This window comes from Chrysemys picta, chromosome 2, assembly GCF_011386835.1.
Source record: "Chrysemys picta bellii isolate R12L10 chromosome 2, ASM1138683v2, whole genome shotgun sequence".
In the NCBI taxonomy this organism is placed as follows: Eukaryota; Metazoa; Chordata; order Testudines; family Emydidae; genus Chrysemys; species Chrysemys picta.
Window position 1 is genome coordinate 44,013,650 of NC_088792.1, and position 13,548 is coordinate 44,027,197.

The following is a 13,548-nucleotide window of genomic DNA, read 5'->3' on the forward strand; positions in this document are numbered from 1 at the left end:
CCTTGCTTCTTCCCGAAGCCTCAGAGCAGCCAACAGGAGGCAGCACTGCACACCTTGGACGTCAGGCAAGCATTAGTCTTCTGTATGGACAGAACTAAACCTTTTAGAAAATCACCACATTTGTTCCTTTCAACAGCTGAAAGATCCAAAGTCTCAGCCATCTCTAAACAATCCCTGTCCAACTGGATCTCGCAGTGTATACATCTGTCCTAACAACTACACAATTGGCAACCTCCTACTGCAATTGGATCATGTTCCACCCGCTCGCTTTCCACCTCCAATGCTTTTCTTAATAATGTCCTCATTGATGACCTTTGCAAAATGGCCACATGGGCATCACAAGACACTGGCCCATCACTCTGATGGATTCCCCCTGCGGTGCCACCTGGAACTGGGGTACCACTGAGCCCTCTGACTCACCAGCCTGGTCTCCCTCTCACATTCTGCTGCGGTGACAAGCTGCAGACCTGCTCCCGGTCCTACACTTTGACCAGCATATACACAGGCAGGGACATGCCCGGCTGCAGTTACATGCAGGCTGACCAGCCACTGCATAAACCAACAATAGAGGCTACAGCCAAAATAACCACCAGCTTCCCAGCCTAGGACCCCAGAGCTGTACTGTCCTGTCCTTGTCAAAACCCTGATCAGTATGAATTTATTGTCCAGTTTGCCTCCCCCTCAATGCGGAGATGAAATACAACAGCCTTTGCCCTTGAGTTAAGATTTCCAAGCACTTAATTCAAACTCACTGGTTTAGATAAAGCAGAAACAAGTTTATTAACTACAAAAGATAGATATTTTTAAGTGATTATAAGGGATAGCAAACAAATCAAAGCAGATTACCTAGCAAATAAACAAAAACATGAACTAGGCTTAATATACTAGATAGATTGGATATGAATTAGCAGTTTGTCACCCTGACAAGCAGGCTTGCAGATTCTTAAGGGACAAGCTGCAGTTGCTTTGCAACTTGGGATCACCAGGTTTCAATACACAGGCTAGAAACTCCTTTAGCCGGAGTTCAGCACTTCCCCCAGTTCAGTCTTTGTTCCTTAGGTGTTTCCAGGAATTCTCTTGTGTGGGGGGTGAAAAACAGCCAATAATGTCACTCCCTGCCTTATATAGCTTTAGCATATGGTGGGAACCCTTTGTTCCAAACTCAGTTCTCAGACCAGCCTGTGGAAAAACACAGGCCCCCAAAATGGAGTCCAGAGTCATGTTGGGCTGGTCACATGCTCTTGCAGAGTCATAGCAGCCATTGCTTACAGGCTGGCTGAAACATCCACAGGAAGGTTCTCCAGGTGGGGGATAAGCTTCTCATAAGGCTATTGTTTTCCATAATGGCCCATTACCCTGAATGGGTCCTTCACTACCAGCTATTTAGACTGGAAGCATTTTGCCTAGTGGGTGTCACCCAGGTGTAACTACATGTGAAATACAGATACATAGTCAGTATTCATAACATCAGATACAAAAATGATGCATGCATGCAAATAGGATAATCATATCCAGGAAATCATAACTTTTCCAATGACTTCTTACATGCCCCGTCTTGTAAAAAATGCATCATAATTATGTCATAATCATATCTTAATATCACTATGAAGAATATGGGATGCAGTGTCACAATCACTACGCCATTTCTTGTGATGCCACAGCTGACACTCTCCTGGGACATACTGTCCTATCATCTGCAGTAAATGCTCTTCTGAAGCCCCAGCCTTCCAATTAGGGGCACTGCTTTCGAGTCATCTACAGTGGCACACCCATAGGGACATCAGTCAAAGAAGAGAAGTTTGCTCACCCTGTGCAGTAATTGAGGTTCTTCAAGATATGTCCCCCTATGGGTGCTCCACTGCCTGTCCTCCTCTCTGGTTCGGAGCTGACACACGAGCTCTGCGGCAGAGAAGGAAGTGGGGGGTGGTCGGACCGCACAGCACTAGATATGTCCCGCCCATGGCACGAGAGGGGGAAGGTATGCATGTGTGGTCCAACGCGCACTGCTGATGAAGATCTCTGATTCCAGGCACAGGGGGCGCTACCGCACCTACAGTAGAGCACTCATAGGGACACGCATCTCAAAGAACCTCAGTTAGTGCACAGGGTGAGTAACCCTCTCCTCTTGTGTTTTCCTGCCCTATACCTTATATTTGTATATTGAGTGTTCATTACAAGTGATAAATATTTAACTTTTTTTTTTGTGCTGTTTTCATGTTTAATTTGGTACTATGAAGCTTTTATTTCATTTCAATTCTTTTTGTAGAAGTTGAATTGCAAATATTTTATGTCGGATCCCATCGACTTGATTCTGATTCTTTTATATACCTTCAAGGTGTCTGGCAACTATTACTTAAGTAATAGAGTTGTAATCAATTTCTGGTGAGGATGTTTTTCAGCGTTCATCCATCAGTCACAGTTTCTTGATCACTTTATCTAATTTATCTCTTCCTCCATTTGCTGCTTTCACTTCATGGAACATGGATAGATTGTTCAAACAAGCATTAATAACCCATAAGATGCTCTCATATTGTGTCAGGGACCATTATGCTCCAATTAAGTGTTCATGTCCACTCACTATAATGTTAAATAAAATAAAAAATAAACAGGAATACTCTGTCCTATGCCAGCAAAATATGAACATATTAAGTTGTAACTTTTGTTCTTCTTTGAGTATTGTCCCTACGAGTGCTCCACTTTAGGTGTGTTTGCACCCCCTGTACCTTTGATTGGAAATTTTTCATAGCAATATCCACAGGGCCTGCACATGCATGTTCCTCAGTCTCATGCTCTGTGCCATTGTTATATAGCACTGTGCGGGCAAACTGCCCTCAATTCCTTCTCAACCACCTCAGCCTGAGATGGACCTTTTGCAGTTGTCTGCATTGAGGTTTACCTCAATTGTGTCCCCTGAACTCTTTTAGTAGTTGATTACCATTAAGAACAACTATAATAAACCAGTAGTTTAGTTCAGCTGTAGTAGTTTATATTTTAAAAAAATGTATAGATAGTTTCTCTCCTGGTAGTTTTACTTTACTGGGAGGATATCGTATACCCAGTTCTCCCAGTTACCATTGCTGGAAGGCAATCCCGGTGAGCGACAGACACTCCCGGTGCATCCATTCTCTCAGGGAATCTCATATTTCCTAAAAGTGCAACTTCTGTCTGGCATTAAAATCTAGAGCCAGAAAACCAGGGAGATCAAACTTCAACTTCTTATTGTTGCTTCTGGCCTCTGATCGAGGCCAGGGGTCCCCCCACTACCCTCACTACACTGGTTTCTGAGTAAGTCTTCTGCTTCCACTGTCTCTGAGCCACACCCCTCAAGGTCATCTAGGAGGAAGACCCAAGATTCCTTCCATAAAACTCCTAAAGACCATCTCCCAAGTTCTCCAGGAAGGGATTCAACCTTGAAGTTGCGGTCTCCGCTGATTCCAGCCACTTTGGCACCCATTGCTGTCTGACCTAGTACCATGAGGCTGCTGGTTTCTCTGGTACTGAGGGCACTGCTAGACCTAAGGACTGTAAAGACTTTGATTCCGAGATGTCATTGGTACTGTCAGCAAAACAGTCCAGCAAGAAAAGCTCTGCCTATTCTCACTTGGCACCGAAGAAGCTTGCTCAGGCTCCACCTGGACTCCCCTTGGAGTGGTCGAGATTCACAATACTGGCATTTCTCTCAGCCACTATCACTTCAGCACAGGCTATGGACATGGTACCAAGATCACACTCAGTACTGCAGGATTTTCATTTTCCCCAAGACTTTGCTGTATCTGAGACATGGCAACTACTTTACAATTCAGAATTGCCAACTACCGGGCATTATTGGTGAAATGCAGTCATACAAATTATACCAAGTTGCACCCTTTTATTAAGCACCTACCTGCTGAAATTATTGTGGAAGGCCATTTGCTCACAATATATTTGTAGGCCTCCCTCGACACTGCTGATACTGCCACCTGTTCAATCACTACAGAAGTAGTTATGAGACGGGCCTCCTGGCTCCAGCTGTTAAGATTTCCAAAGGAGGTCCAAAATATGATTGAAGACCTACCTTTTTGATTGTACTTAACAGTTCGCTGACAGCATGAATGAATCTCTGCACCTGTTAAAAGACTCCAGGATACTTTGTGTTCTCTCAGGATCTATACACTTACCCACAAGAGAGAGTTGAGCAAGTCCCAGATGGCGCAGAGATCCCATCCCGCCCAATTCTTGAGCTCCCAGAGATCATACAAACCTCAACATAAGAGACAGGTTCCAGAGAAGAAAACCACTTGCTTCTCAACCTTTGACCTCACAGCCTTTCATCTCCAAGCACAAATTTTGGAAGGTTGGTCGAGGTCCTGAGTTACCATTCCCATTCTTACCAGCTGCATCAATTCATCTGCCTTCCTCCCTTCAGTGACCGCCTTGACCACTACCAGCGGGCATGTACAAGTGAGTTTTGGAGATTATCTCTACAGGGCACTCCATCCACTTTACTTGTCTTCCACCTGTCAGCCCCTTCTTCCCCATCCATCTTCAACCACTACTCTCACAAGAACCTACTCTGACAAGAAATAGACACTCTCTTGCCTACTCATGGGAGCTATATAACCAATTCCCATGTGGCACAGAGGGAAGGGGGTTTATTCCAGGTATTTCCTGGTTCAAAAAAAGAAGAGTGGTTGGAGACCCATCCTAGATTTAAGGCTGCTCAACAACTTTGTGAAGGCACACAAATTAAAAATGGTGACACTTGGAGCAATAATTCTGTCACTGGACCTAGGGTACTGGTTCTCAGCCCTAGACCTTCAGGACACACATTTCCATATAGTGATCCACCCATCTCACAAATTATTCCTATGTTTTACTGTCAGTCTGGATCATTTTCAATACTGGGTGCTCCCTTTCAGCCTATCATCTACCTTAAGGTCTTTTTGGGTCATGTCAGTAGAAGCGGCACACCTCCACAGAAAAGGAATTCTAGTTTCCCTTACCTAGAAAATTGGCTTCAGAAAGGGGGCTTCCTGGATGTAACTTCTCAGGCGACTTGTGAGGCCATTGACCTCTTCCTCAAATTGGGTCTACAATTGAACTTTCAAAAATCCACCTTGGATTAATTCTAAACAATTAGAATTAATAGGAGTTTATCTCGATTCAGTTGCAGCAAGAGCCTACCTCCCAATGCAAAGATTCATGGCCCCTCTCCAACACAATCAGCACAATCCAGATAATCCCTCAAACCCTGGCCAAGAACTGTCTTCAGCTATTGGGACACATGTCAACTGGCACTTTCGTGATAGGACCATGCAAGACTCAGAATGCAGTGTCTTCAAGGGTGGCTCATGACTGTTTATTTACACAACAGACAAAGTCTAACTACATTACTTTCCACACTCACCTGCATCAAGGAATCTCTTAGTTGGTGGAAAAACCCTCACATTTGTGCAGGAGTCACTATCACCCACCTTTCCCCAGTTGTCACAACGGATGCATCCCTGTTGGGTTGGAAAGCACATCTGAACATTCACGTGGCCCTGGCCAGATGGACACCTGAAGAAACCACTCTGCACATCAGCCTCCTGGAACTCAGGGCTGTCACATATGCCTGTCTCCAGTTTCTACCACTAACTGGGGCAAACACATAAAGGTCATGAGGGACAATATGTCATGCATGTTCTATATCAACTGCCAGGGCAGGGCAAGATCCTGCTCCCTTGGCACAGAGGCTGTCAAGCTTTGGAATTGGTGCATATGCAATCAGGTCATCAGCACAGCAGCTTACCTTCCAGGAGTTCAGAATGGGACCGCGGAAATGCTCAGCAGGTACTTTTCAAGACCATGAGTGGGAAATAGATCCCATCATACTGCACCACATATTATGGCAATGATGCACCTCTCAAATAGATCTGTTCACCATGGCAATAAACAAGAAAAATGCCAAGTCCTGCTTCATAACCGATCACTGATCCTTGGGGGATGCCTTTCACCTTTATTGATTGCTGGCTCTATTGTGTTCCCCTAACTCCTCTACTCAAATGAAAAAGGCCAGAGTTATTCTAACAGTTCTGACCTGGCCCAGACAAACATAGTTCCCTTGCTTGATACAGATGGCCATTTACTCATTGATCACTTGCCAGTCCTCTGCTGTCCTAGGAAGGTGAGAAGATCCTTCACTCCAATCTCAGATTTATTTGTCTCAAAACCTGGTTGCTCAGTGGTTCACGGGATTAGAAACAACATGCTCATCGGAAGAAAAAAGAATGCTGTTACACAGCAGAAAATGATCTACACACTACACTCACTTACAAAAATGGACAAGATTTGCCTGCTGGTGTGACCTCAAACACATTCTACCAATAACCATATCACTGCCAGATATACTGGACTGCACCTTTAGAACTAAAAACTTGGAGTTCTTGCTGAGGTCCATTAGAATCCACTTAGCAACCATCATGGCTTTCCATTCTCCAGTAGAAGGTTATTCCATAATTGTCTACCCAACAACAGTGAGGTTCCTCGGGAGGCTCAAAATCTCTTTCCACTAGTCCTACTCTAGTTTGGGACCTCAGTCTGGTTCTTAAATGCCTTTCAAGATCACCATTTGAACTGATGGTTTCCTGCTCACTCCACCATTTTTTTCTGATAGGTATCATGTTGGCTTGACAAGTTGGGGAAATAAAGGCCCTTATGGCATACCCACCTTTCACAATATTTTTCAAGGACAAGGTCAACAGTACGACCACATCCCAGGTGGAGGAGCAGGATTTTATATTTGTACCGTAAGAATTAATGTAGGATTTAATTATACTGCCAGCCACCCTTTTTTGAATAGCAGAAAAAAATGACCCTCTGGGACATTGGTAGAAATGCATCTGACAGACTGCCAGTGTCCCTACTGATGTTAAGGCAGGAACAAACCAGAACAATCCTTAAGTTTAATTTACAATGTCGTTTATGTTGAGCAAAAAACACTGCTGTTTGTATACCTTTAAAGGTCTCTGTAAAAGACTGTTTGTGTGAATGAGGAATGTATGCATCAGAAAAAGATAAGGTGTGAAGACCATTGTTATAGCCAGATGGTCAAGGAAGAAGGAGTGAAAAAACTTACCACCACCAGAGAACCATCAACGTGCATGAATAATTAAGGAAGGGCAGATTGACGACCCTTTAAGACAAGACAATTGATTAAATCAAAACCAGGACAGAATAACCCTCTCGGTGGTGTTTGGGAATGTTAACATCAAAAGATAACACCAATTAAGAAGTAACCGGTCACAAACTGACACAGCAAAATCCATAGACTTCAACAACAACAACAAAACTATAAGAACAGGGTGCTAGGCCATGGGACTTTGGGTTCATCTTGCCAAAACTCTGGGAGCATTGGATTGCGACCGATAGAGCCTGGCTCCCCTCTGTGACCAATCTGCTGGCCACTAGATTGATCCAGACTCTGGTAACTATAAACATCAACTGGCAGGACTGTGTAATCCTGCTCCTACACAAGCTTTTACCAAAAATATCTTCTGAGTTCCATATTAACCAACCCGTTCATCTTCTGGTCCTCCACCCTAAACCTCACCTAAGCAAAGAAGAGGCGCTGTTATACATTTGATGTCAGGAGAGCCCTGGCCTTCTATCTTGATAGGACTAAACCTTTCAGAAAGACTCCCAAATTATTTGTCTTGATTGCAGATCGATCAAAAGGGTCTGCGGTCTCTAAACAAAGACTTTCTAACTGGCTATCCAACTGCATTAGTTCTTTCTACCAATCTTGTAATATCCAAGCACCCTCAAATACACACACTCATTCTAAGCCTCTACAGCCTTTCACAATAATGTTCCCATTATTGAAATATGTAGACCTCTATACATATGTTTGAGTATTAGTCAATAACTCATGACCTAAGTTGCTGTAAGCTGTGTGGCCGCGTAGCTGCCTGTTTAGCGCTGCACAGGCGCTCAGGGAACCTGCCTGGGACCTGCTGCGGACAGGGAAGGGGTGTCCCTCCCTCCAACCTGCCACGGCTGGGGCACCCCTCCCCCGGCTCCAACTCTGCTGCGGCCCGGACCCAGTCTGGCAGAACGGCCCAGACCCAGCTGCGGCCAGGGCGGCCCTCCTCCGGTGTGGATGCCTATCCTGCAGCCCCAGCCACAGAGCTGTCAGGGCGGGGAGAGGTGCCTCTTCCCCTCCCCCCCCCCCACTAGCCCAGGTGCTCCTGTGGGGGGAGAGAGAGCTGGGGGGGAGTTCTCTTTCCCCGCCGTAGTCCTAGAGTACTCTCTTGCACCCTAAATCCCTCATCCCCGGTCCCCCCTCAAAGCCCTCACCCCCTGCAACCCAATCCTCTGCCACAGCCCTGAGCCCCTCATCCCTGGTCCTACCCCAGATGTCACACATCACCTCCATATTGGTGCACATAACAAAATTCATTCCATTTGGGTAGGAAAAATTAGAGGGAACACTGCTCATGACTCTGCTTCCAATGCTGGGTTTGGCTCAGCTATATTTTCTTCGATATTGGACTTGATGTTGAAGCCCCCTCCTCCTTAGAGGAAACTGCTCATTAGTTATCTAAACTTGAGCACTCATAGAGACACTACTTGAAGAAAAAGAAATGGTTACTCACCCTGTGCGGTAACTGGTTCTTTGAGTTTTGTCTTCCTTTGGATGCTTCATTAACTGCCTTCCTTCCCCTTTGCTTTGGCGTTCTCTGCTGTGGAGCTTTGCAGTACAGAAGGATCTGAGGTTGGTTCACCCGTGCAGTGCTATATAACAACGGCACGGAGCACGAAATTGAGAAATACACATGCATGGGCTTAATGGACACTGCTATGCGAAATTCATAGATTCATAGATTCTAGGACTGGAAGGGACCTCGAGAGGTCATCGAGTCCAGTCCCCTGCCCGCATGGCAGGACCAAATACTGTCTAGACCATCCCTGATAGACATTTATCTAACCTACTCTCCGATCAAACGTGCAGGGGATGCCAGCACACCTGAAGTGGAGTACCCATAGGGACACACATGTCAAAGAACCACAGTTACTGCATACAGTGAGTAACCATTTCTTATTCTCTAAAGGTTTTTGTTTATTTCTGCATTTTCAGGGTTATCTTGAAGAGCTAGTACGCCTTAGAGAAACCCAGCTGGCTGAATCTGTCTCACAAAACAAACTACTGCTACAGAGGATTGAAGATATGGATCTAGCCCATAAAATGGAGAAGGAACAGCTGGAGTACATAATTGTAGAGCTGCAGGACCAGCTGTAAGTTAGACTGTGATGGAGAAACTTTGCTAGAGTAGTAACATCATCTCTCTGGTTTCCTGTATTTTCCTGTATGATTTATATGAATTTCTGGTCCCATGAAAACAAGTAAGACTTAATCTTGAAGAAATTGAAGTAGTTCTCCTTTTTATAAATGTGGAATAACTTTTCATCAGCTGACAAATTTTATATTCAAAGACAGCTGCCCTGCAATAGTATAGGATACTAAAATTGTAAGAATTTAAAAAAAGCAACTACTTAAAGATCTAAGACGGCTTAACTGAAAATAGTTATTCCTATTTATTTCATCATGCATTTTTCTAATTAAAATTTCTATACTGCATTTTATCATTATTAGTTTAAATTCTGTAATGCAAAACATTTTGTGGGAGGCAAAACATTATTTTGGATGTAGTAAAATTTTCATTTATTGGGGAAAAAGGTATTTCTCCTTCACAAATACACCTCCTGCTTTACAATTCTATTCTGTTTGTATGGTGCTCTGAAACACTAGAAGCAGTTCTGCTAGCACTGAGGGCTTCATTATTGACACACCATGTGCTTTTCACCCATGCTTTTATGTCAGATAAAAGGGCTGGAACAACATAAGATAGATAAATTAAAGCCCCTTTAAGTACTTATGTGGCCCTCATTACTATAGCATCTGAGAGCCTCACAATTTTTAATGTATTTATCCTCTCATCATCCCTGTGGAGTACAGAAGTACTATCATCCCCATTTTAGAGATGTGGAAATGAGACACAGAGAGAATAAATGACTTACTATGGTCACACGGGAGCAAAAACTAAACCTGGGTCTCCAAATCCCAGTCTAGTGCCCTAACCACTGAACCATCCTTCTCTGGGTCAGATAACCTGCCTCCAACGATGGGAGAATTCCCCCAGGGAAAGGAAATAAGGACAACAGTCTCAGGATCTCTTCTGAAGACATTGTGTGAGCTCTGACATAGGGTATGCTGGGGTATAGCTGGGTGATGGGCAGGGCAACAGCACATAGCACTGTGGAGATTCTGGGCAGCGTCCACAGCTGAGTCATAAGTTACACCAGTGTCCACTTTGGCCCCTGGAGTAGCCTAGGATCTGGGAGATTTCAAGGGTGGCTTAAAGGCACCTTTAGGCTTCTCCTGGGCTGTTCCTCTTAGAGGTGCAGCCCTGAATCTCACTCTGTATGCATTTAAAGTTGTCTAGTTAATAAAAAAAATGTTTTTCTTCCACCTTCTATTAGATCATGGAATTGCTGATGTTTGTAACTTGTGCATCCCTGCTGAGTTTCACAGAATAATTTGTATTTCATTTGTTATGATTTCAAGGCTCCTAGAGGGTTTTTCCCCCCCTTCATTTTCTCAGATCAGGACTAGAGAAAGTCTGGCTGCAAGCTGTGTGAGAACTGCCTGTACTAAAATTCTATTACTGACCCACAGTTTAGCAGTTGTGGCTAATAACTGGTCTTTCATCTCCTAGAGCAAAACTTTCAAAAGTGGCTACTGATTTTGAAGGTGCCAACTTTGGTCTAGTTTGATATTTGAAGGTACTAAACATCTGTTGTTCCCATTGATTTCCACTGGAGTTATGGGTGCTCAGTATAAAGGAGAAATGTGTGGCTAAATTCAGCACTGTTTTGAAAAACTCAACCTTCATTTTTTTTTCCTCTTGGAGTGTTAGCTAGCTTAGATTCTGGAGTACGATTATGTGGTGCTCTTTAAGACAAAAAAATCCCGCCTTATATGGCCATTTGCAATGCCATTGTTGGGGCAGTGGGCTAAATCTCCTTTCATAAATGTAAGGCAGCTACTTAGAGATCCATGTACAATTTTACACATATTAATGTTGTGAATGCAGCAAATCTGTCAGATTTACTCTCCCAAAAATGAGTTTGCAAATTCAGTTAGTTACTCAACCCAGAGAGTTAGAGGAAGGGCAGAGAAAATGACTTGGAGGAGGAACCTGAGAGTGAAAACTAGCAGCAACTGGCATTCTCTAAACATATTTCCTCCATATTTGCCCACCCTTGATCTTTGCTTCATGGCTAAACAGAAACTGAGTTGGTAGGGCACCTAAACAGCCTTGTTACCTTAGTTTGCCTGCATTAAAGCATTAATTTGTCCAGTTGCTATTAACATTATAAAATGATTGAACCTGTGTTTATAGAACTCCAAGTACAGACAGGTATCTTTGGCCTGGTCTACACTGGGGGGCGGGGGATTGACCTAAGATACGCAACTTCAGCTACGAGAATAGCGTAGCTGAAGTCCACGTATCTTAGGTCGACTTACCTCATGTCCTCACAGCACGGGGTCGACTGCTGCTGCTCCCCCGTCGGCTCCGCTTCCGCCTCTCACCGCGGTGGAGTACAGGAGTCGACGGCAGAGCAATCCGGGTTCGATTTATCATGTCTGCACTAGACGCGATAAATCAATCCCCGATATATTGATCACTACCCGCCGATCCGGCAGGTAGTGTAGACGTACCCTTAGTTTTATGTCCTTCCTCATCTCCCCCCATCCTTACTATTAGAATATTAAAGTAGTGAAATGTGTGCTGCAGTTTCTTTTACTAACAGCCATAAATAAGCTTGGGATGGTAATACTTCCCTAATTCATATAGGTGTTGAGGCAGAACATATTAATGTTTGTAAAGCACCTTCAGATCTCTGATTTTAAGGCCCTTTGCTATATTAATGGAAAGTGCTACTATATTATAAAAACAGTCTTTGTTTTCTTTTTAATGAAACTGTTCTGCTCTGCTAATGTTTTTGCTCAAGTAGTGAATTTCACTGCTTTAACTTTATTACCATTTTATTACAGCTGAAAATAAGGCTAAATACATTTTAGGTTGCCTTTGATCTTGATCTTTTAGACAGTTGCGTGCACCAATTTGAAATATTTGGCTTTCCATTTCCTTGCCTTTATTCAAGAATATTTTTAAAAGGTATCTTTGTAAGTGTGTGCTAAATCTGAAATTGTACATGGAGGATACAAAAGGATCAGCCGTAAAAGATAAAGTAGTAGTGCTATGAGAGGTGAAGGTTGTTTATTTTAAGAACAGTGCACTCCACAGTGGACTTACGAAGGGCCTCTTCTTGAGTCAGCTTAATGTGCCAGCTCCTATTTATTATGTATTCTGTTCCTATTTCCAGATAGTAACTGCTATATTTTTTCTGGGTGTGACCTGAACTGTTGTATCCCTTAGCTCTCCAGCCTGGATGCCTTTTACTCTCCTTTGCTAGTGAATAGCATGTAAAGTCACTCCCAGATGAATACGTGAATGCTATGCCCAGCCAGCCATAAATATATACAGGGTGAAATCTGCATATCCCTCAGTCCCAACCGTACCCTCCCCGCCGAAATTAGTCCATCATTCCAACAAAGGGTAATGAGTATGCACCAGCCCTGTTGACCTGAGTAGAAATTTCCCAAACACGTCAATCAAACACACTTTTTTAGATAAAACAGCAAAACAAGTTTATTAAATAGAGAGATTTTCAGTGATTATAAGCGATGAGGCATATTAGTCAGGACTGGTTACAAAAGAAATAAGTTTAAAAATGCAAGCTAATTCCTAAATTTTACCAAGCTAAGTAATCTTGAAGACAACAACCACAAAGTTTTTTTTTCTCACCCAAAAGTTTACAGCAGTCTGTACTAGCTGGAAAGCCTTCCAGCTAAGACCCCTTCCCCTAATTCCAAAAGCTTCTTTTTTTCTTCCAAGCGTTGTAGCTGCCGTGAGCAGAGATGGGGGAAAGAGGTAGTTTGTGGGTTGTGAGTTCTCCATTCCTATACCTTTTCCCCCTCTGAGGATTACCCCCAGCTGGGGTGTAGACACAACATCCCCTGTGTGACTGGTGGTGCCTGGGGCAGCCCTCACTGGAAATGTCAAGGTCAAGGCAGGCTGCAAAAGGGAGAGCAGATACTGCCAAGACTGGCGGGTAACACTGAAGTTAAACTCTCCAACCAGTCACCAACTGTGCTTCTGATCTCCCACACTGGTTATCAAGAAGCAAAAAAAGAAATCACACAGCCCCCTTTATTGCATTCCAGTTCTCTGGCTCCCAATCAGCAAGTAGGTCCACTACAATGAGAATTTATTTAAACAATTCTGCTCACATATACAAAATGTTCTTCTGACCCCAGAGGGTCAACCATGTTACCAGGTCAGTATAGGTTTGGATCTTACCCAAAATACCACGCTACCAGCCAATCCTTTAGTGTCTAAAACTAAAGGTTTATTATAAAGAAAAAAGAAAGAACAAGAAGAGAGATGTTAAATGGTAAAA

The 13,548-nt window shown here is 43.6% G+C and overlaps 1 protein-coding gene across 1 annotated transcript in view; it reads left to right on the top strand.

Moving 5' to 3' along the window:
* RUNDC3B (RUN domain containing 3B) overlaps nucleotides 1-13,548 on the top strand; it is a 187,780-nt gene that overhangs the window by 114,283 nt on the left and 59,949 nt on the right. The window contains 1 exon segment of the mRNA XM_008169647.3: nucleotides 9,098-9,255. Coding sequence (XP_008167869.2) covers nucleotides 9,098-9,255 — 158 coding nt within the window.